At 50.7% G+C, this 24,256-nt stretch overlaps 1 protein-coding gene across 3 annotated transcripts in view; it reads left to right on the plus strand.

The window, feature by feature from the left end:
• Positions 1 to 24,256, plus strand: part of LOC127229890 (voltage-dependent P/Q-type calcium channel subunit alpha-1A) — a 164,928-nt gene that overhangs the window by 38,463 nt on the left and 102,209 nt on the right. For all 3 annotated transcript variants that reach the window (XM_051194965.1, XM_051194964.1, XM_051194966.1), the window contains exons 3-5: positions 10,062 to 10,153; positions 13,291 to 13,443; positions 17,450 to 17,643. In XM_051194965.1, the coding sequence (XP_051050922.1) occupies positions 10,062 to 10,153; positions 13,291 to 13,443; positions 17,450 to 17,643 (439 nt within the window). The remainder of the gene's footprint in view (positions 1 to 10,061; positions 10,154 to 13,290; positions 13,444 to 17,449; positions 17,644 to 24,256) is intronic.

Below are 24,256 nucleotides of genomic sequence, written 5' to 3' on the forward strand. Positions count from 1 at the left end.
GTCATGACCACATACCCAAGGCTGGGAAATTTCTAAAGACAAGAGATTCTTCAGTTCAGTTTGGGAGTCCCAAGGGCAGGATATGCCATCAGCTGGGCTCTGGCAAGGGCCTGCATAACAGCTGTCCATGGTTGGATGCATCATAGCAGGGTGTTGATGAGAAGAGATTATATGGAGACGGGACAAGGGAAACTCCTGGTCTCGCTGTTTTGTGCAGCCCTCTTGGAAAAATTAAGGACATTCCAATGAGAACTATGACCTCCCACTGGGCTCTGCCTTTAAAGGTCCCTTCACCTCCAGGTATCCATTCCCTAGTGTGTGGGTGCTTGTGAGACAGACCCCATGGGACCCTGGCCTGCATGGTAGACTGTTAGAGAAGAACCGCTATAAACCTCTACTGTTTCCAGGGAGGAAACGGAAGCTAAGGTCGGGAGGTGCAGAACAGTGAGCCTGAGGGACACAAGGACTGCCATCTTCCCTGATTCATCCCTGCTTCACCTCTGCCCACCCTTAGCTGCCTCTGAAGCTCACCACATTTACCATAAAGTGGTGTTGGCCCATTGATGGACACTGGCTTCTTTCGATTCCTGGGGACTGACTGTCTTTGTCTTCTCTCTCTGTCCCAGAGCAATCCACTCATGCTTTCTCCTACTCTGTCTGCGTGGCATTCCCTCAGGTGGCATCTTTACTGGATGTAATAGTTCAGTCACCGGTTGTTGGCTTAAAGTCTGTGGGAGGGTACAACACTCTGAAAACACTTCTATCCCACAAAAGGGACTTTAGTGTGTAACTAGCCCCCTGGGGTTACTAAGGAAAAACTGTACTTAGAAGTTCATGAGAGGAGCTGAGGAGACAGCCCAGGGGTTAAGACCATGTGCTGCTTTTGTAGAGGACTCGAGTTCAGTTAGAGTTCAGTCCCCAGCTGTCTATCACTCCAGCTCCAGAGGGTTCAGTGCCCTCTCCTGGCCTCCAACAGTATCTGTACATATGTGGCACACACACACACACACACACACACACACACACACACACACACGCACGCACGTACACTAAATATAATAATATATACTGTATAATAAAATAAATCAAACAGAAAGATGAGTTCTGTGAGAGAGCTAGGCGTGGTGGCACACACTTGTAACGCTGGCACTCTGAAGGCAGAGACGTGGGGAGTCTCAGGCACAGTTCCTCAGGCGCCATCCACCTCTTTTGAGACCGTCTCTCCTGACCCTGCTAGACTGACCATCCAGCATGTGGCCCAGGGGCCCCCTCGCCCTGCCGACCTCCGTGCTGGAGTAACAGGCACACACTGTCGGCACACCTGGCTTTCCAGATGTGTGCTGGATGCAAACTGGTCAGTCGAGGGGACCACTCCCTCTTCTCAGCTACCCGCAGTCCTCATCGTGTAATTAAGGCTTGCTTTGACTTTCCCGATCCTCCTGCCTCAGCCTAGCGTGCTGGGATTTCAGACTTCACCACACGGCAGGCTGCTTTAATTTTTACAAGGATGGAATGCACTTGTAGGTGCTTGTGGGCTGCTGCACTGACTTGGTGGTATGGGGTGAGGGAAGGTGTGGGCATCCATTTCTGTGGATGTTACTGTGTATGTTGGAGCCCTTCAGTTCCTTAAGGCTCTGCCAAATGTCTATGTAGCCATCCACTTTTCTCTTTTGGGGGGTGTGTTGCTTGACATCGGGTCTCACTCTGCAGCTCACTCCTGAGTGTCTCCTAAGGTGGGGACCACTAGCACTACACTCAACTCCTGTCCCTCTCATTGAAGCTTCCCTTTATACTGTGTTCCCTGTGGACACTATCCTCTGTGTGGAAAGGAACCCCCATACCATACCTGCCTGGCTCACTGCTCTGTCTCCCTCCTCCCACCCTCATCAGACTCCCAGGACCTCTGTGACCTACTCACTTCACCCTCACTGTGCAGTCTGGATAACCCCAGCTGTGAAGCCTCGGGGCGCTGCCCCTCCTCAGGGCGCTGCCTCCTCAGGGCGCTGCCTCCTCAGGGCGCTGCCTCCTCAGGGCGCTACCCCTCCTCAGGGTGCTGCCTCCTCAGGGGGCACTGCCCCTCCTCAGGGCACTGCCCCTCCTCAGGGCGCTGCCTCCTCAGGGCGCTGCCCCTCCTCAGGGCGCTGCCTCTCCTCAGGGCGCTGCCTCCTCAGGGGGCACTGCCCCTCCTCAGGGCGCTGCCTCCTCAGGGGGCACTGCCCCTCCTCAGGGCGCTGCCTCCTCAGGGGGCACTGCCCCTCCTCAGGGCGCTGCCTCTCCTCAGGGGGCACTGCCCCTCCTCAGGGCGCTGCCTCTTCAGGGCGCTGCCTCCTCAGGGGGCGCTGCCTCCTCAGGGCGCTGCCCCTCCTCAGGGCGCTGCCTCCTCAGGGCGCTGCCTCCTCAGGGCGCTGCCTCCTCAGGGGGCGCTACCTCCTCAGGGTGCTGCCTCCTCAGGGGGCGCTGCCTCTCCTCAGGGGGCGCTGCCTCCTCAGGGCGCTGCCCCTCCTCAGGGCGCTACCCCTCCTCAGGGCGCTGCCTCCTCAGGGTGCTGCCTCCTCAGGGCGCTGCCTCTTCAGGGGCGCCTCTCCTCAGGGTGCTGCCTCCTCAGGGCGCTGCCTCTCCTCAGGGGGCGCTACCTCCTCAGGGTGCTGCCTCCTCAGGGCGCTGCCCCTCCTCAGGGCGCTACCCCTCCTCAGGGCGCTGCCTCCTCAGGGTGCTGCCTCCTCAGGGGGCGCTACCTCTCCTCAGGGCGCTACCTCTCCTTAGGGCGCTGCCTCTCCTCAGGGCGCTACCTCTCCTTAGGGCGCTGCCTCTCCTCAGGGCGCTGCCTCTCAGCCCCTGCCCCTTCTTAAAAATCCCGTAGTCTGAGAGGCTCAGGAACTGCCCCCACGGAGAAACAAGTCCTTTTGTTCACCTCATTAATTTAGAAGATGAAGGGAGAGAAGTGCTCCCTGCATGTGGGTCCAGCACTCAGGAGAAGGTGTGTTAGGGCCACCACTGGGTGGGGGGGGCTCATGACACAGGGAACCTCAAAAGCACAAGCTCTGAACCTGAGTGGTGGCACAGACCTGTCATCCCACCCCTTAGGAGGCTGAGTCTGGAGCATCATAAGTTCATGGCCTGTGTATCCTTTCTATACCTCAGTTGCTCCCGCCAGTTGTATGGAGAGTCACCTCTATGAGGCTGTTACACGTTCTAAGTGACCTCCCTTTTATAAATCATTTGGATAGCACTTGGCATGAGGTCAGAAGGGAGACATACTGTCTAGATTTGTGGGGACATTGACACACCACACCATGGCATACCTTCATACTTGCCCACAGGTTTGGATGTAAATGAATGGTGGGCTGCAAGATGACCCTGGATAAAGATACTTGCCACCTTTATTGAGGACCCTAGGACCCACCTGATGGAAGGTGAAAACCCATTCCCAAAATCTGTCTTCTGATCCCAGGACACATGAGTGACACACACATGCCCACACAAGTATCCCTCACACACATACACACCCTAACAATAAAATGAGACTTCAACACAACTCAAAACTCAGCCCTTCGTTTGCCTCATTCCCGGTACTCACTGGGAATCCAGGCTTTCGTCCACATCCACAGGGTACTGACTCCAGTAAACCCTGCAATGCTGAAACCCTTCATGTAACCCTCTGCAGAGCTCACAGAGCGCCGTGCACGTCCTCCCTCAGAAGTTCAGTCAGCCTTAGAAGATGCCCCACACCTGACACTGTGTAGCGCTACAGACACCTCGGTCTCTTCATCGCCCAGGTTGTGTGTGTGGCTTTGCACTTTGAGCGTTTCCAACCCCCAGTTGATGACAACTGCAGCGTGAAACCCAAGGATTCAGAAGATGTTCTCAGTGGGGTTAGGTCCAGGCCCCCTCTCCAAGAGCTGAGGAGCACTATGGCTACATGGCCCTCTGCAGAGCATGTTCAGGGGCTGCCCAGTGCCCATGCAGGATCCACCCTCACCTGCAAGGCCCAGGCCCATTGAGAATCCGAGACATGCTGTCCATCAGCTCTTCCTAGACGGCGCTTCAAGCTTGGTTGTGGGTGGAACCTCTCAGAGAGCAGCAACACACGATCACTAACTTCATCCTGTGCATATCGGTTACAAATATATGCTGTCAGAGGGCAGCACGCGATTGCACAAGGACACATCCCAGCAGGACCAAATTAAACTCAACATTGATTGCCTAACAAGACAGACTTATAAAAATAGAGTAGAAGGGGCTAGGAGCATGGCTCAGCAATACAGGGCTAGGCTTGTATCCACCAGTGAGGAGCTGGGATGTGGCCTGTGTGATGACACTCTGGGTTCCATCCCCCAATGCTGCAAAAATGAATAACCTTAAAAACTTGGCTAGGGGGAACATGCAACAGAGACATGGGTGAATGGACTAGGGAAACATCCTGCTCAGACACAAGATGAAACTGTTCTGAGATAAGCTTCCAGATTAATTCAACTCTGGAGGTTTTAGAAAACAGGACAGTCCTCCCAAGAGGAGAAATGGCCAAGTGTCCCCATCCATCTACCAACTAACTCCCTGGGGTGAGAAATGTGAGAGAGTTCAGGCTGAAGGCTCAGAAACCCAAGGCCAAGGCCAGTTGGCTTTCCATGCACAAGGTGACATTTTTGCTGGCTTCGTCCTCATAGGGCAGAGGGTGGAGAATGTCCCTTCACATGAGCTTTTTTTTTTTTTTTTTTTTTTTTTTTTTTTTTTGGTAGCCTTGGCCAGCCTAGACTTAGAGCCTAGAACTCAGATCTGCCAGCCTCAGTCAGTCTCCAATGCTGGTATTAAAAGTGTATGCCCCTCGCTATTGAGCTCTTTATGAAGACCTCTATCTTTCTATCCATTAAGGCGCTTTCTTCCTGGCTTAAGGCCCATCCCAGGGAAGAGTAGCATCCAGCAGGCATGTTGGAGAAGCCCGTAGTCCTTCGCATACCAGCAAGAAGATATGTGCAACCAGATGAATGAGAATCAGCCATGCTCCCAGGCTGCACCTCGGCAGTGCTGGGACTGAGAGTCCAAGAAGCAGGTGCCTCCTGCAGGCTGGGGTAGGGAGCCATAAAAGCGCTCGCCAGCTCCACAGCTTTCCACACTCACTGCATTTCGCCCCACTTCTCAGCTGACAGCCTCACTGCTCACCCCAAGCTCCAACCCCGAGACCTTGTCACATGCTCCTCACCTCATTCACAAGTGTGTGGTAATTACCGCCTCTGTTAATACTTATTGATGGGGCTGGGAACATGGCACATATGCAAGGTCTGGAGTTCGCATCCCCAGAACTCATGCAAATGCCAGATGTGCCAGCTGACAGTCTGCGAAGACACTGTGCCTCAGTGAGTAAGGTGGAAGAGAGATGGCGATGTTACCAACCCCTGGCCTCCCTCCACCTGTATGCACGCATGTGTGCAGCACGCGAGGGCTGACCAGCAGGACACTGACCTCCCCACCCCCAGCCACAACCGGATGGAAGCAGATTCCAAAAGAATCTAGCTGCAAATCCTCCCACCTACAAAGGAAAGGAAGTACCGTTACCAACTCCACCTTACTCGGGAAACTGAGGCACAGAGAGCTGAGGTGATTGCCCAAGGCCGCACAACTTGTGTTTAGAACTCTTGAGACCCTCGTTACAGGAAGTGTGGAGGCCGCTTGTTGTAGGGTTGGTCAGCCACACCTGTATGGAGTCCTCCCTGCCCCTGCTCTTCCTTCATTGTAGGGATTGTCTTAGACATTTCCTGTCATTTGACTCTTCTCCAGGAGGGGCCCTTTCTCAGAGTTCCCCAGCAAACTGACAGGGGTCTGTTATGCATGGAACTAGGTCATGAGACCAATATTCCCATAGCAAAGTATCCAGGGAAAAAATTCACTACTGAGCATTTTCTCAGGCTTTGCTGGGTGACACACTCTGCCACCGGCATCTGTTGAGCAGAGGGCGGTTCGTGTTGTCTACAATTCTTTGCTTTAAACTACTCAGCCTCCCATCTCTTGTAGAGAGTCTGTTACCTCCATACATGTGTGCCTTTACTTCCCCATCATTCATGTGTTCGGCAAACATTTATTGTCTAATGTGTGTCAGACATAACTTTAGGTGCTGATAGGAATCCCTGTCCTCCGGGGTGGCCATGCTGGAGTGTTGTGAGTGTCCCACATGCAGTCACCATAGCTGATTTTTTTTGTTGTTGTTGTTTAAGTCAGCTTCAATGTATATGTAAAAGCTGTAGAGAAGCCTTATAATCCCAGCACTTGGAGACACAAGGTCACACTGAGCTCCATAGTGTTTATTTGCACTGTCTCTGTCTCTGTAAGTAATGAGTTCTTCCATAAATGCACATTAAAATGAAGCTGTATGTGACCAGTGGTTACCTGTGAGCAGCCCAGCTCCTGGAACCCATGGGACTTGCTGTTGGTGTATTTCCACCATGTGTAAATACATGTACCCAGGAACTAGGGAGGTGGCTCAGCAATTAAGAACAATAGCTTCTCTTATAGAGGACCAAAGTTTGATTCTCTAGCACCGCCTGTAACTCCAGCTCCTGGAGAGCTAGCTGATACCCTCTTCTGGCCTCCACAGGCAACTACATTCGTGTGCATATACCATCAAGCATACACACATACACATGATTGAAAATAAAATGAACCTTAAATAAACTCACGTGCTGTAGTCTGGCCTGAGAGCTGTCCCTTCTCTGGCTGCCCTGTCCTGTGTCCTGTTGGCGCAGCTCTGGGTAGCAGTAACCATGTTCTAAGAAGCCCTTGCCCTTGGCCCTCGGGGACACCACCATCCTCCACATGGACGTCTCCCCCCCTTCTGGGCTCTCGCCCTCTTTTTGCCTTGACTGTCCCGTGATCTTCCTGCAGCATCCTCCCAAGGGCTGTGATTGGCAGCCTGCTTCCTGCTTAGTGTTACTCCTCCTGGTGTCCCTTTTCGGCTGCACCCACCTGCTCAGGGACACTCAGTAGCCTGTCACCCTGCCCCTTGACATGCTGTACCACTCATCCACCAAATATTAGGACGCATAAGGTACTGCAGACACTGTCAGGGAAAAGGTGGCCGGCACTGAGGAAGGGGCTAATACAAACAGGGCATGGGGTGCAGCTCTGGGCCTACTGGTCTGAATTTGGACCAGAAGGATTTGAAGTGCACCTTGGTGAAGGAGAAAATCAAGGAAGTCACCTTGTTCCTGGTGTCTGAACAAGAAGACATTTTTGGGGACAGCACTCAGTGAGGGCAGCAAGGGCCAAGCCAAGCACACTCTTGTGCTGTGATAGAATTCCAGTTTTCTTGTGAGTTGCATGGAGGCTACTGGGAGGTTTTCGTTGGTTGGGTTTTTGTTCTTTTCAGGCAGTATTTCACTTTGCAGACCAGTCTGACTTGGAACTCACAGAGATGTCTCTGCCTCCGCCTCCACCTCAGCCTCTGCCTCTGCCTCCCGAGGGCTGGGATTAAAGGTGTCACAGTGCCTGGTACTACAGGAAGGCTTTTAACCGAGGCATTCCTGCCTCAGCATGCCCGCCCTCAGCCCTGGTACCCTATGGACCTCCTCCTTCCTAGCTCTCCCCATCTCTGTTGGCACCAGCTCCTTGGCCCACTAAACCCTGGAGTCCTCTCAGTCCTTTCCTCTCCCACATAGTGCTTACTTCCTGGTTGGGTGGGGTCCGGGGAGTGGGGGTGGGGATCATGCCACTCCTCCTCACCACCAGTCCCTTCCCTCAGCTGTTCACTGTGGCCCTGGGGTACCCCCGAAAGCCTGGTAGCTAAGTTTCTGTTGAATGAGCAAATGAGTGTCTTTCCTTCACCATGACTTCTTCCCCATCCAAGTTCTGCAGGATAGGGACCTGTGGTTCTGGGTTCGAGTTCCTCCTTGGTGTGACGCAGACCTTTGTACACTGATTTGCGTGAGTCTCGGCACCCCCCTCTGTAAAATGGGACTTGAGTGGCGGGTGGCCTCAGATGCAGGCCGGATGCTGCACACCCAGGCAGGCTCCCTGATGCACAGCCTTACTGGCAGCTATATATAACCCAAGGCCTCCTTTGTACTCCCACTGCCTCTGGCCTACTTCTAGCCCTCATTACGACGGCCGGTCTCACCGCTCCTTCCTAACTCAGGCTTCATCACCACCAATCTGTCCTCTCAGGTGTCAAGCTTGTCTTCCCCTTGCCCTAATCATGTCTCTCCTCTGCTCCGCAGTCTTCATGATGCCCACTGTCCCCACAGACCCCAGGATGCAGCCTCCTGGTTTCTCCCAGTTCCTACCATCCTTCCCAGGAAGTGGGTAAAGGGACAGGAGCTCCAGCTTCTTCAGAGCCAGCTGAAGTCACACTGGCCATGAAAGAAGTCTGGGCTTCTGCCATCCTGAGGCCTGAGCCAGCTAAGGCCAAGGTCTCACAGTGAGCACATTCGGGGTGGCACTGAGACCTAGGTCTGAGAGTTCATGGCTGTGCCCTGGATTTGAGCCCCATGGCCCTGTGCTCTCCCGTTTGGGGTCTTCATTTCCTTCTTGGAGTCTTCATTTCCTTCTTTCCTGCCTCCTGCATCAGGGACCACGGAGAAACTTGAACCTGTGCCATGTCCCTGGGTCAGTTTCAAACCCAGCACCAGCCCTGCCCATGCCCAGATCTCATCACTAGACCCTTCCCCCAGGCCCCAGCCTTGCCCCACCCGATGTTTGTTTGTTTTAGTCCAAGGGGAGCCTTGAACCCCTTCTGTGTCTTTGGAGAGTAATGGTAAGTTTGGGGTGGCTGGAGCGGAATCAGCAAGAATTGTGGAATTAATGTCACCTGTTTGTTTTTGTCTAATATGGAAAAGTTAAAATTCCCCTGCAACTTTATAGATTTCTACTAGCCAGTGCTGGTCTGTTCTCTCCTCCCTCCATTTGGGATGAAAGTCAGGGTCTTGTGGATGTTAAACAAACGCTCTACCCCTGAGCCCCACCCTGATCCCTCATTGGGGATCCTAGGCAGGAGCTGTACCCCTGAGCCATGCCCCAAGCCCATGCTGGATAAGAACACTGCGCCGATCCCTGCCGGTGCTGATGTAAATGCCACCACTTCCCCCTGACGCTATCCTGGGTGTGCCTTTCTCTCAGTGTCTCTCTCTCTCAGTACAAATCACTCTGACATTTGATGTGTTTACTGGGTTCTCTCAGCTTCCTCCACACACAGAGACCCATAACTCCTTTGCACACACTGAGCAACAGCTTCTGTCTGCACAGTAAGAGGAAAGCGAGGCTCAGAAATAGAACAGTGCCTGTCAGAGGAAATCTGAAGAAATCCAAAGAAAACTGCAGTCGTAATCCCTACGGTCAGCAGTCTGTGACATCAGAAGAGCACAAGCCAGGCCAGCCTGAGCTATATGAAAGACACCGTCTTCAAAAGTGTGTGTGTGTGTGTGTGTGTGTGTGATGTTGGCTCATGCTTGCAATTCCACACCTGGAAGGCAGAGGCAGGAGGATTTCTGTCAGTTCAAGGACAGCCTGAGCTGTATACTACATTCTGATACTCTGTCTTAAGTATATGTATATTTGCTGTGTGTAGTGGCACACACCTTTACTCCTAGCACTTGGAGGGCAGAAGTAGGAGGATCTCTGAGTCCCAGACCAGCCTGGTTTACATAGTTAATTCCAGGCTACCAAGACTATACAGTGAAATGGTGTCTCAAAAAAAATTGTGTGTGTGTATGTGCAGACACAAGTATGTGTTTATCATATATAAAGCAAGCATATCATGGAGAAAGAAAAAGGTAAACAGGGTGTCACTTCCTGCCTTCACTTGCTGTGTACTCCAGGCTAGCTGGCCCATGAGCATCTTGGGATTAGAGATATGCACCCTTCCCACAGATACTCACATACATCACACACAGGAAGAAAAAGATGGGTATCAGTGACCTCTCCTTCCTTACGACAAGAACCATTACTGTTACTTGACAAGCAATGGAACTGACCTGGTGATGTCCAGACATCAGCTGAGGACCTCATAGCATGGTGTACCGCCCGTCCACCTACCTCTGCCCCTAGCTTTCACGTCTTACTGTTGTTTTCTCCTGCAGCATCTTGGCCACTGTCGGGACAGAGTTTGACCTACGGACACTGAGGGCGGTTCGTGTGCTGCGGCCACTCAAGCTGGTGTCTGGAATCCCAAGTGCGTGAGTCTCCATCCTTCTAGAAGGCCCTGCTTGGGGACCCCCCCTCCCAGGAATCAGGTCTGGGGGTCTCCGGAAGAAAGCCTTAGGCCTCAAGCCTTTATTGAGCACCTACAGTCTGCCAGGAGTCATGTTTTGCACACAGTTCCTTCGGCACCCATAACCTATTACACAAACAGTGACAGTGTTTCTGTTGGGGGCACATAGGCTCAGGTCCCATGAAAAAGAAAGGGCTGAGTGAGAGTTAGCCACGCCAGGGTGGGGACCCTGCATTCACCGCCTATGAACGGAGCACTGCGGAAGGAGGCTCCAATGCTCTCGTTTCACCATTGCACTCAGTTGGTGGATACCCATTGCACAGATGGAAAGGGCAAGACTCAGAGGAGTCCTGACAGGTGGGTGGAATGAGCACAGGGTGTGTGCACATTCTGCTTTCTTGTTCTCCAGGGATGTATGGGCTTCACACCACGGAGAGGGCTGCGGCACAGGTTCAGGATTCAGCCCCAAGCCAGACTCTCACAGAGGGCTATTTCCACCCCACTGTCTCACTTGATAGAAATCAGAAAGCAGTTACTCTGGGCAACTGGGAGACGGCTCAGTGTGAGAACCTGAGTTTGGTCAGAAAGGTCCCTTGTAGAAAAGCAGGTGTGGTGGTGCGTGTCGGTTACTCCAGCGCTGGGACTGTGGAGACAGAGGCTCCGTAGAGCTCATGGCCAGTGGCTCTCGATGAATTGATGAGTGCCAGGCTTAGTGAGATCTGGGGAGGACAAGCAAGTGCACACACACAGATGGGTGTACTATGTGTAGTACACACACAAGTATGTACTATGTAGTCCCTGGCAATTCTACTTGTCCAGGATTTTGAACTCTGTGTATCTCCAGGATAGTCACCGAGTTAGGCTTTGTTATCATCACTGTGTTCAGTGTGTCAGCCTCGCTGATCAGAGTTACTTTCACCCAGACTTAAGGAGGTTTCGCTGCTTGGGCTGGTGTCTCTTGGTAGTAGAGTGCTTGCCTAGTGGCTTTTCCCTCAGCACTATAGGAAATTTAAAAAAAAAAAAAAAAAATAGAGATTTTTGAGCTACCCACAAGCATGTTCCTTTTACAGGAAAAGGAGTCCATAGCCAGGCTCCGGTGCCCAGCCGGCTCTGTGTCACATTAGGTTAAGAGCAGATGACAAACTAGTACTAACAAGAGGCCCTGGTGAGGAGGGTGAGCCAGGTGTTTGCTGGTCTTAGTCAGCTTTCTGTTACTGTCACAAAATGCCTGAGATGAAGGGAGAGATTAACAAGAAGGTCACAGTACCTACCAGCCTGAGCTCTATTCCTGGGACCCACATGGTAGGAGAGCCCCGACTCCTGGGAGTCACCTATGACCTACACATGTTCACTGTGGCGCATGTGCTCACACAAACAAACAGGTAAATAAGTGAATAAGTAAATAAATTAGTGGGTAGGGGCTGGAGAGACCACTCAGTGGTTAAGAGCACTGGCTGCTCTTCAAGAGGACTGTGGTTCAGTTCTCAGTGCTCACCTGGCATCTCACAGCTGTCTGTAAGTCCTGTGTCCTCTCCTGTCTTCCACAGACACTGCCCATACACCCACATACATGCACACAAAACACCCATATGCATACAATAAGCACAAAGGAAAAACTTAAAAAAACAAAGAATGGTTTGTTTTTGTTCAGTTTGGGAGGTTCTAATCCTTAGTCATGCCCCCTTGCTTTGGGCCCGTGATTCTGACAGCACATCTTGGTGAGAACGCATAGGCAGTGGCTTACCACACGGCATCCAGAAAGCAGAAAATCAAGAGCTTTACACCCAGTGGCATTCTCCTCTGAAGCCCCACCCCTTAAAGTTCTGCACTGCAGTTACTGCACAGGCTGGGAACCAAGACTTTAGCCAGTGGCCTCTGGGTGGAGGTATCCAAACCATCGAACTAGCCCTGGGCTCTCTGAGAAACTCTTCTAGTCAGCCCTCTGGAACTGTAATAGAACACCCACAGTAATCAATTTAGAAAGAAGGAAGGCTTGCTAGCCTCAGGATGGGTTTCAGCGTGTGCTCTGCCTGCCCTCGTGTGTTAGGCCTGTGGTGAGGCCACACAGCATGGCGGGGTTGGAGAGGTGACTTGGGATTGAGAGCTCCAGCTGCTCTTACAGAGGTCTTGAATCCAGTTCCCAGTATCCATGTCTGGCAGCTCACAACCTCCTATAACTCAAGCTCCAGGAGTCCTCTTCTGACCTCTGATGACATTACACTCACCTGAACAAATTCAAACACAAATGCAAACACAGATAAACATAAAAACAGATCTTTAGGGCCTGGAGAGATGGCTCAGCAGTCAAGAGCACTGGGTGCTCTTCCAGGTGGTGGCGGCTCAGTTCCCAGCAGCCTACAGAGGCTCACAATTGTCTCTACCTCCATTCCCAGGATAGTCATTTAAAATTTTAAAAAATCAAAAAACTTAACCCATGAAGGATACAGTGAAAGGGCCCTCACTCAATCTGCCCTGTGTCTGTGGGCTCCACACTCACTGTCAGCCAGCTGTGGTTGAAAACACTCATGAGGGAACGTGTTAACACAATGTGTTAACGTTGTGTTAGTTGTCAAATGTTATGTAGAAGTTGGGTGCAGGGACTCATGCCGTTGATCCCAGCACTCAGGAAGGTGAATCTCCGTGAGTTTGAGGCCAGCCTAGTCTACAGGGTGAGGTCCAGGACAGCCAGGACCACACAGAGACACCCTGTCTCAAAAACAGTTATCTCAAGATTATCGAGGCAGGCCTGTGCAAGCGGCATCGGCTTTATAGTGCAGACTTGGTGTCTGCAGATACTGCTGTGCGAGGGGAAGCTCCCGGGCGGGATGAAGAGGAAAGGCGACCCCTTGTGGCTTGAGCAGTTTAGGGAAACAGCACCCCCTTGTGGAAAGAAGCTACTGAGTGCCCCAGATAATTACTTTGAATGGCCTGGCTAGCTGCCCTTGGGTCCTAAAACTCCTCCAAGAGCAGTCTAGATCATAAATACTGAGGTCTCTCTTGGGGATAAGGTGACCACCTGCTTCTTCATTATCCCACTCTGGGCTCCATGGGAGGTACTTGTCGGGGTGCTCACTCACTGGCCCTCTCTGTCTCCCCAGGTTTACAAGTCGTCCTGAAGTCAATCATGAAGGCGATGATCCCTCTGCTGCAGATTGGCCTACTCCTGTTTTTTGCAATCCTTATTTTTGCAATCATAGGGTTAGAATTTTATATGGGAAAATTTCATACCACCTGCTTTGAAGAGGGGACAGGTAGGTTCACACTGTGGGATGTGAGGTCTTTCTCAGGGCACAAAGTTCCACAAAGGATGAGCAGGGGAACTGGTCCCCACCCCACCCCCTAGTCCTGGAAGCTGGGACTCGGCAGCAACGGGCCTGCTTACAGTATATCAGAGAGAAGGTTGTGTGTGTGGCTGGGGGCCAAGGCCTTGTTGAAATGAATGAGGGCCTGGATACAATCCCAGCATAGCTAAACTGCCTGCAGGAAAGACAGGCCACAGTCGCCTCTGATACCTTGATCATGGCTACAGTGTTGGGGTTGGGGACCCCTAGAAGGCAACCAAGGGAGCAAGTGGTTTGCTTGGGTGTGGTCCCCGAGGCACCCCTGGGAGACCCAGAGATGGACTGAGGGAGTGGTCTTGAGCAGGTTTTCTTGTATGCACAGGGCAATACTGTAGTGTCTGGAAACAGCAGGAAGTACCCCTCCACCACGGAGATGGAGGGCAGGGCTAGATAACAAAGTCTGAACATGGGAGGGTCCTGCCCTGCTGCTTCAGTACCGAGCCCCTGACAGGTCTGTCCCAGGCAATGGTAACCCTGCCTCTGAGAGGATACTGTTTCATCCCGTCAGAACCCAGCACCCAACAGGTATTGCCTGCCTACGCAGTACCCCATCAGCTTTAGCTAACCCTTAGGAGGCTGAGTCCAGAGGGAGCTGTGATTTGAGTCAGCATGGAGGTGCACCTGGGGCTCAGGACTGACCAGCAATGTGGAAGGTGTATGCTGTGTCCACGTTTGGAGGTGCAGGCCCTCTAGGTGCATTGCCAGTTCAATCCTAGACTCCCCAAACTAGAGCTACCTGATGGCCCAGAACCAAGAAGACTCAAACAAGAAGGGGTACCTACGTTTCAGTGCTTGGACCCGCTCCTGCAGAGCAGGCAGTCTGGGTTTCCATAGCCACAGACAGAGTGAACCCGTGGGCGGAGAGGTGTGGGGCCTTGTTGGGAAAGGCAACCAGGGAAGAATGCTATGGGCGGAAGTGGCCTTGCACCAACTGCACCCACTGACCCCAAGCAGATCCACAGAGGATGGTGTCCTGGTCAGGTCCCAGCTGGGAAGGTTGTTCTAGATGGCTGAGATGTCATTTCTTTCTCCTGCTTCTTTTCTCCTGGGCTTGTGAAGTTTGCTCAATACAGAATGGCCTAATTATTTCTTTCTCCAATGAAGAAGGTGTTAATTGAAGCAGATCTATTTCTGCACCTGGCCTCACCCGGGCGGAAGACAGAGAAAGTGTCTATCAGCCACAAACAGAAAAACCCAAACTTAGGACCTAGGGGCTCAGACTGTATGAGGTGTTCAGGGTGTTTTTGTTTTTGTTTTGTTTTCCCATCCAGGGCTGGCTGGGGTCCCAGTGGGGTTGTGGGGGGACAAATGTAGGTGGAGCCTTGGAGGACAGCAGCCTGGATTCGGGAGGTGATCCAAAGAGCTCCCGATTAAGACTGTAAGATGTGTGAGTAAGAAACAGATATACACAGACGCCCCAGCAGCAGGCTAATTTTAAAATATATTTATAGCTGAATTTCTCCGACTCCGGATGGCTGTGTTTCTCGAATCAACCCTGGGAGTGCTTGGCGTCGAAGACGGCTGGGGTTGAGGGGGCTGGGGTCGAGCACACCTCTGGATGATGCTGCTAAAGATAGGCGGTTCCCAGCCACAGGGTTAGGGAGCCCACTTCCTGTCACCCACCGCCATCCCACACATCCACAGGCTCCAAGACTAAGTGGAATGCTTCCTGTTTTCTACGAGTTTCTAGAATCCTAGATGAACAGGACCCTGACTTGCGTGCATTTCTAGGCAAGGAGGCTGATGTGGCCTTGTCTCCCTGTGCCCCACTCACAGGAAAATGGGGAGGTGGGGGCTGCTGGAGGCAGATAAGCACAGAGGGTTCCACGTGAACCAGATTTGGACTGGAAATGGAGCAGAGAAGGTTGGAGAGACACTGGTGATCTTCCCAGGGGGCCTCTGTAGAACCCTGAGCACTAAGCTTTAATGGTGTCACTATCCTGTCTGCACTCACTGTGTGTAAGTCTAGGGTGGGTGTCACTTAGCTATCTAAACTAGAAGCAAGGCCTTTTTGTTGCCTGTGTTTACTTTCTTTGTTGTGTTTTAGTTTTGTTTCTGGTTGGTTTGGTCTTTATCTTGTTTTAAGACAGTCTTATAGTGTAGCCCTGGCTAGCCCGAAACGGGTCATCTTCCAATCTCGTGGGTTCTGGGGTGACTGGTGTGAGTCACTCACTACCCCTGGCACATCCCTCACTGTTAATAGGATGACTCCATCTAGTGGGGCCTACAAACGGTCCCCTTCCCTGCATGGCAGTTGGAGTGGGTGCAGTAAAGCCAGCTGCAGGCAATGATTGTCTGCTGAGTGGAAACTTGCTTTTTTATACACTTAGCTGTTAGGTTTTTTGTTTTTGTTTTTTTCAAACATGTCACCTTTGTTTTTGGGGAGGTTGAGGCAGGAGGATTTCCAGGAGTTGAAGCTGCACAGTAAATGTGTGGCCAGGCTGAGTCAGGTGTTCAGTGCCTCCCTGTTTGCGTTAATACCAAAGGATTTGGATGTGACCCCTTGGGCCTGTTCCTCCCTGCAGGCTTCTTGGGTCTCAGTGTTAAGGAGTATTCCCTGGCACTCCTAACATGTCACAATGTAGGAGTATTAGGGAAGAAAGCTCCGTTCTATTCCTGCCTCAGGTAAGGGTAGGAACCATGTGTCCCTCACCCCAGGATCCTATGCATGTCATGAAGAAAAACAGCAAGGCCCTAGAAATACACACAGAAGATACGAATTTCATGGATCCCTGATCTGACCGTGATGTGGATCACACAACACATATGGGCAGTTACAGACTGGCAAGGTGCAGCGTAGAAGGCTGGCTCACATCAAGCTCAGAAGGAACGTGCCACAGGCATTTGGAAAACAAGAGGCATACTTCCTGTTTGCAGATGGGACTTTCTCATGTTGGGCATTTGCCTTCAAAATGTGCCAGCGAGTGGTCTAAGTGGGGGAAGTAGGCAGGAGTGGGTGGGGCGGAAATGTGAGCATGAGCAAAACTGGCTCAGAGTCACTTGGTATTGCAACCAGTGACAAATGCATGCAAAAATCACCTCTCTCTGTCAAGTTTATTTTTCAAAAAAAAAATATTTACTAGTTGCCCATGAGTCGTGGAATTGGGCACTGTCTTAGTTAGGGTTTCTCTTGCTGTGAAGAGACACCATGACCATGGCAACTCTTACAAAGGAAAACACTAATTGGAGCCGGCTTACAGGTTCAGAGGTTTAGTCCATTCTAATCATATCAGGAAGCTTACCCATGTGCACACAGATATTGTGCTAGAGAAGCAACCGAGAGTTCTACATCTGGATCTGCAGGCAGCAGGAAGAGAGACACTTTCTTCCTGCTTCTATCACCTCAAAGCCCACCAGTTATACTTCCTCATACGAGGCCATACCCCATAATAGTACCACTCCTGGTCCAAGGATTAGAACATGATTCTGTGAAGGCCATTCCTGTAAAAACCAACACAGGAACTATTTTCACAATAATAACCATGACAGTTTTTCTGAGATGGCAGTCAAAGCTGCACTTGAAGGACAATTTGTAGCCTTAAGAAAAAAAAAAAAATGACCCAGTTTCAACAGGTTAAGAAAAGAACAAGGACCCAGAGGTGGTGGCACATGCCTTTAATCCCAGCAGTTGGGAGGCAGAGGCAGGCTGACTCTAAGTTCAAAACCAGCCTGGTTTACAGAGCAAGTTCCAGGACTACACAAAAAAACTGTTCTCAAAAAAGGGGGCGGAGGAGGAAAGAAAAGAGAATTAAACTGGTGTAAAACTGGGAAAAACAAAAGAGTTGAAGAATATAGGGCTGCAGACAGGAATTGAGATCTAAAATCAGACACTGATTTCATCCCAATAACCGTTGTTTCCTGTTCCCAGTCTGTTTTTCCTGCCCCTCCCTCTTACTCTCCACTTTGCCTTTTGTAGACGACATCCAGGGTGAGTCGCCAGCTCCGTGTGGGACAGAGGAACCCGCCCGCACCTGCCCCAACGGGACCAAATGTCAGCCGTACTGGGAAGGGCCCAACAACGGCATCACTCAGTTCGACAACATCCTGTTTGCTGTGCTCACTGTTTTCCAGTGCATCACCATGGAAGGCTGGACTGATCTCCTCTACAATGTAAGAGCAGCTGGAGCTCACAAGGCAGCATGGGGAGGGGGCCCTGTGCTGTGGCGGTCTGTGCAGTACATAGACAGTCCTTCCTAATGGTGCCTCGGCCAGGTGTTAAATATGCTTTCAGTGTGCCATCCTAAACTCAGCATGGGTAGAAGACTGGGACCTTCCAGCCTGGGCAATGCCATCCAGCCCTGGGAGTGCCCTTCCCATGACGTATGGAGTACATGGGACCCAGGGTGTGACGTGAGGATGTTAGTGTCCATGCTAAGCTACCTGGAATCCCAAGTTCTTTGTCTAAGCTCAAACCCATGAATTTCTGTGTGATCCTGCCATGCTTGTTAAAGAGTCCCCTTCCCCCAGTAGGCAGTCACCAGCACAAATGTGGCTGGAGCCTAGGCACAAGCCACTGGCAGGACAGAACTGTGAACAGCAGGGTGAGAGGTGGCAGGGCATGGTCATAGACTATGGCTGGCTCACCGCCTCTACCATACATGACCAACACCCAGATTCTAGAAGCACGGAGTGTATTTGATTTAGTCTCTTTGAAATGGATACACTTGGAAAGTGGCCACTCCACAGCCAGATCCAAAAAGGCACCTGCCCTGCCGTGCCTTCCTTCTGCTCCATCACTGTCCCTTGCCATGAGCCCTTCTGTGCCTTGACGCATCTCCCCACTGCCCATTTACACCAGTGCAGTCACCCCTCAGCAGCCGTGGGTCGTTGGTGGCAGAGCCCCTCTGACACCACAGTCCAGGGCTGCCCACATTGCCTGTGTGAAATGGTGGAACCTGAACACCTCCCCGTGTTCTCTAAATCATGGTGTGCCAGCCTTTGCTACCTTGGTGCAGCAGAAACGGTTCCCGCTGTGTAGCTAAGGCAGAAAGTGCACTGAGCATGCTCAGTGCAGACATGTGTTGATTTCTGACCACAGATATGGAGGACTGAGCACAGGAGGAGAACCAAATCTATCTATCTCTTGGGCTAGGGAGATGGTCGGGTAGAGGAAGCCCTTATCTCACAAGTGTGAGTCCTCACAAGAGCGATGCTGGAAGTGTGTGGTGGCCTGCCAGTAACTGCCCTGGAGGCAGAGATGGGATCCCTGGGCAAGCTGGCCAGCTAGACTAACCAAATCTACACTAACCAGATTCAAGTGAAAAACCCTGTTCAATATTAGAGTGTACTCGTTCGACCTGCAGCTTCTGTGTGCACACGCAGGCATGAGACATGTGCATACACACATTGCACACTCACTACACACACATTTTTTTAAAAATCTGTATTGTCCATCTTAGCACCATAGAGTCACTTTTCCCATCACTCCTCTCTCATAATAACAATTCTAGACTGTTATTTGTGGCAAGACAGAGTTCGTATTCTTTGTGTAACTGCATAGTATTGCATTGTGTTGTTGCTCACAGTTTACATGCTCAGCCCCTTAGAGAGGCATGTCAGGATGCCCCACTCCAGGTAAGGTACTGTGATGCTATGAGCACTGTTGCACTGTGGTTTTCATGCCTTTGTAGATGCAGATGGACTCTGAGGGGTCTGTGTCCCCAAACTGGAATTACAGGGTCAAAAGCTAAATTCATTAATAGAATTGCTTTTTAAAAATGAGATGAGTGTGGGGAGATGGCTCAGATGAGAAAGTACTTGCCACACAAGTATGAGGACTTGATGTTGACCCACAGAATCCATGCAAAAGGCTGTGGAGCCCAAAGTTGTTCTATGGCCTACACATGCAAATAATACTCAAATGCATACATACAGACATGTATATACATACACACATACATGATGTACATAGACAAACACACACATACACACAAGCATATGTACACATACAAGTACATGCATCCAATACATGCGCACATGCACACACATGAATACACACAGGCACACACACACAAATACACATGGATATACAGTCATGCATGCACATATACACACAACAAGGTGAAGAACATAACCAAGTATGTTGCAATTCTCATAAACTATTTAACAGATTTATGAGTTGGGTGTGGTAGCACAGAGCTGTCACTGGGGAGGCTGAGACAGGAGGTTGAGAGTTTAAATCAGGATGGGCTACTTAGTAAGAGACTATCCCAAAAAAAGACAAAATAAGGCTAGAGAGATGGCTCAGAAGTTAAAAGAGCATACTGCTCTTGCAGAGGACCTGAGTTCTGTTCCCAATACCCACACTGGGTGTCTCACAACTCTCTATAACTCCAGCTGTGGGGGGTCTGATGTCCTCTTCTGACCTCTGATGGAACACATAATATAAAATAGACAGACAGTTTTTTTTTCTAAAACCATTATGAATTGTCAACAGCTATCTGTAGCAGCAGGTCATGTGCCAGTTGGTCAAGTAAGTTTCATGGCTTTGTGGCAGTGCCGAGTTTCAAAAGACTTTGTATAGTACTCTGAGACTTGGTGACTCACAATGGCGCCTGCAGTTGATGTGGTCAAAAAGTGATAGTTTAGCAAGTAACTGAAATCCTCAACCTCCATGTTTGGTTCAACCTAACACCACCTTGCACCCCAAAATTAGAGATTCAAAAACAGCCTTGTGATTGTGGCTGGAAAGATGGCTCAGTGGTTCGGAGCACATACTGTTCCTCCTGAGGACCGAAGTTCAGTTCCCAGCACCCACATCAGATGGCCTACAACTGCCTATAACCCCAGCTTCTGGGTATATAACACCTCTGACCTCTGTGGGAACTTGCATTCATATTCATGTGCACATACCACACACACACACACACACACAACACACAAACACAATTAAAATAACAAAAGTACTATTTAAAGAAATAACAATAGCCTTGTGCCAAGTGTGCCGTGCCTATAATACCAGTGCTCAGGAAGCAGAGGCAGGTGGATCTCTATGAATCTGAGACCAGACTGTTCTACACAGAAGCTGCAGGCCAGAACTACTTACTATTTCTTGCAGCCAGCCCTGTTTTATTCCCCATATTTGCATTTGTCTCTCCTCTTTCCTCCCCCTCCTCCCTGCCCTCCTTCCCTTCTCCTCCCCTTTTCTCTCCTTCCTCCTCCCTGCACGTTTCCCCATGAGCCTCTCTTACACCATTTCTTTCCTTTGGTTAATGTCAGTGAAGAAACAGCAAAACAGTTTGCAGTCTGTTAATAAACTCACACCTCTTAACTAGTGATCACAAGCATCGGGGATGAATCTGTGACCTGAGTCTTTTCTCTTCCACACATATTTGTCCCATTTCAAATCAGGTGATTCTGGGGTTGTGCCACCCACGCATTCATCCAACAAGCATCCATTGAATGCCTACTGTGTGCAGCACCCTGTGAATGCCTACTGTGTGAGTGTGTGTGTGTATGGTGACGTTTCGGGCACTGAGGAACTGGCATTCTAGTGGGTGAGGCCAATGACTATTAGATCAAAGACAGTAGGCACAGACTTTTATGTGCAGTGTGGCTCACATGGGTAGAACCCAGCTGCACACCAGTCCAATTTTTACTTTTCAAAACCGTGATCAGTAAGACACTTGCCTTGGAATAAGAGGGCTTGACTCTGATCCCCAGGCAAGGTGCCCCATGCCTATAACCCCAGCACTGTTAGAGAAGAGAATCCATGGGGCTAGCCTCACCTACTTGGGCAAGGCCAAGTCCAGTAAGAGCCCCTATCTCAAAGGAGGTGGACATGCACGCACACACGTTGAAGAAAACACATGGATGTATTGAATTTGAGATAGTGTGAGACGGTTATATGAGCTAAGGTCAATGGGGCAGTCAAGGTTAACAGACTGTCCGAGGGACAGGTGGAAATCCTCCTGAAAAGACCTAACAGAGCCCATGGGTTTTCCTACAAGGACAAGCCAGGCAGGTGGGCCAGCCAGGACAAAAGCTGAACAAAGCAGGACTGCCCTGGCCTTTGTGAGCAATGCTGAAGCTGCGTGGTGGTGGAGGGGAGCAAGCGAAGGTAAGAGGGAACCAGAAAGCCGAGGTGGAGACCAGCTTCATGGGACAAGGGGCTCTACAACTGATCATCCTAGCTGGGGTGGTGTTGAGAGTGGGTGGGGGAAGGGTGCCCCCCAAAGTGGCAACAGTTGGGAATCAGTGTGTTGACAGGTGTAAACTAGGACCTTGGGCTTCCCTAAAGTTCACCGACAAACCTTGGCTCTTCATGATCAAATCCATCTAATCTTTAGAGGTGATTGTTTTCTTAAATTGAGGATTTTTTTCTTACATCTTCTCTATGGCTCCCCATCCCCTAAATGAGCCAGGCTCAAAAAAAAAAAAAAAATAGAAGGAAATAAACCATAAGGCAGAAAACACCTTAGGATTTCGCTGAGCCTCAGCCATTAATTTGCCTGAAGAATATTTATCTAGTACTCACTAAGTGCCAGGCACCACGAGAGGACTCAGCACTGCTCATGATGAGTCAGACTCCTCAGGCTCTGGGGGGGGGGGGTCACTTACTATCAACACGAGACAGGGTCCAGAGTGACAGGAGTTAAAAGCAGCAGGAAAGCAGAATGATGGGGAAGTCGTTTTGCTTCCCACCTGTGTGTTTGTGGTGCTGTTACCCTTTCCTGGAAGAGTAAACAGGACCGTTCACTTCAAATAGAGCCCACAACAAGCCAAAGGAGCAGTTCCACCAGAGTCGTTTGGCAAGCCAACAAATTTATGGGACTTACTCACCAGTGAATGGGTGTGGAGATACCTTCAGAAACATGAATGAGGGTTACTTACAGAGCATTGTCAACTTCATAGGACCTGGAATCACCTAGAGACTTACCTTTGGCATACCTGGGAGCTGGGAGGGATTGCCTTTGGGTTTTTTGTTTTTGCTTTTTTGTTTGTTTGTTTGATTGATTGATTTTTTTGAGACAGGGTTTCTCTGTGTATCCCTAGCTGTCCTGGAAATCATTCTGTAGACCATGCTGGCCTTGAACTCAGAGATCCACCTGCCTCTGCCTCCTGAGTGCTGGGATTAAAGGTGTGCACCACCATTGCCTAGCTAGGGGTGATGCCGGGCGGGGCATCTTGATGAGGAAAAAAGACCTCAGTGACCACCAAGGGGAGCAAACTATTCCTAGGCTGGGATCCTGTGCTGTCTAAAGAGGAGAAGCAAACCCAGACCAGCCCCCTCTGCTCAGCTTCCTGACTGCAGTGTGGTGGTTGACCCAAGCTTGACTTGCTCCCCATGAGGGACTGGACTGCTGAACTTTGAGCTGAAACGCTTCCCCTTGGGTTGCTTTTGCCAGGCGGTTTTACCACCAGAACTGGTAGCATGTAACATGTTTTCCAAAACAACTGCTGTGTTGAGGGTGGCCCCAGCTGAGAAACTGGACGGAGGCTAGGTGAGGAAGCAGGGCACCAGGCTGTGTCTCTAAAGGACAGGTCTTTTCCCTGTCCCTTCTTCCCGTAAGATGAGCGGCTTAAAACAACAGAAATTTGTTCTGTCCTGACTCCGGAGCTGTCAGCAGGCTGTGACCTTCACACCCACAAGGAGTGCTTTTGTCCCCTCCCTCCTGACACACTTCATCCCTGCCTCACCCTCCCATTGTCCTGCCCCTCTCTGCCTGACTGACTGCCTCTTTATGAAAGGACAGTGGTCACACCTGCAGAGAGCCTGGGTGTCACTCACAAGATCTAGGAGTTGTGGCTTAGCCACCCTCACAGGGCACTCCATGGACCACAGGCCAGCGAGCATGTAAGTTTGCCTCTCCGGGCTTTGGTTTCCCACCTGAGGTGACAGATGGTTGTCCATGCCTTCTTGAAATCCACAAGAGGATTTTAGTTTGTTTCAAAATGCCGGAACTCCATGAGTGTCACACAGCCCTTGTGGGGGGGGGGGGTGCGCAGTGCGGACAAGTGTAGCTGCGGAAAGGGACCACCTTACCACCCCTCCACCACCCCACTCTGTCCCCATCTGACAGCCCAGAACCCCTCTTCTCTCTGCTGCTGCTGGCGCTGGCTCCCAGCACTATATTTAGCCTGAGGAACTCTAGCGAGAAGCGCTCGGCTCCACAGTGCCAAGAAGAACAAAGCCGAGCTGCCTTCTGGACGGCATATTCCAGTGACTTCTTTCTTCCTTCAGTCTTTGGGAGCGAAGCACTGGGATGCTGGGCTTGACAGGCAGGCTGTGGACGTTCATTTTCTTCAGAATCCTCTCTGCAGCCATGATTAAAAGCGACTTGTTTTTAGTAATTTGAGTAAATACATTAACAATGAATGTGTCTAATTTTTTCTGATATTGCAGAAGATGGAACTCAGAGTCTAATACATGCCAGTGCTCTCCTCTTAGTCATACTCCCAGCCAGATCTTAACTTTTTAATTTTTCTAGACAGAGCCTCACCATTTGGTCTTGCTAGCCTGGAATTCTCTGTGTAGACGTGACTGGGATTAAAGGCAGGTGGTTAGTTTTTGAGACAGGCTGTGCTTTCTGGGTTGACCTTGCTCTCTTCAGCTCAAGTCATCCTGCCTCAGCTTCCTGTGTAGCTGGGGTTACAGGTACTTTTGCACCACAGTTGACCTTTTCTTTGCATTCATACTGTGTCTGGCTGCAGGGTGTTACATGCTGTTGTATGACACTGTTCATGGAGAGATGTAAACAGACACCTACCCACTTCAGCTAGG

The sequence above is a fragment of the Phodopus roborovskii genome, unplaced genomic scaffold (assembly GCF_943737965.1).
Source record: "Phodopus roborovskii unplaced genomic scaffold, PHOROB, whole genome shotgun sequence".
Taxonomy (NCBI): Eukaryota; Metazoa; Chordata; class Mammalia; order Rodentia; family Cricetidae; genus Phodopus; species Phodopus roborovskii.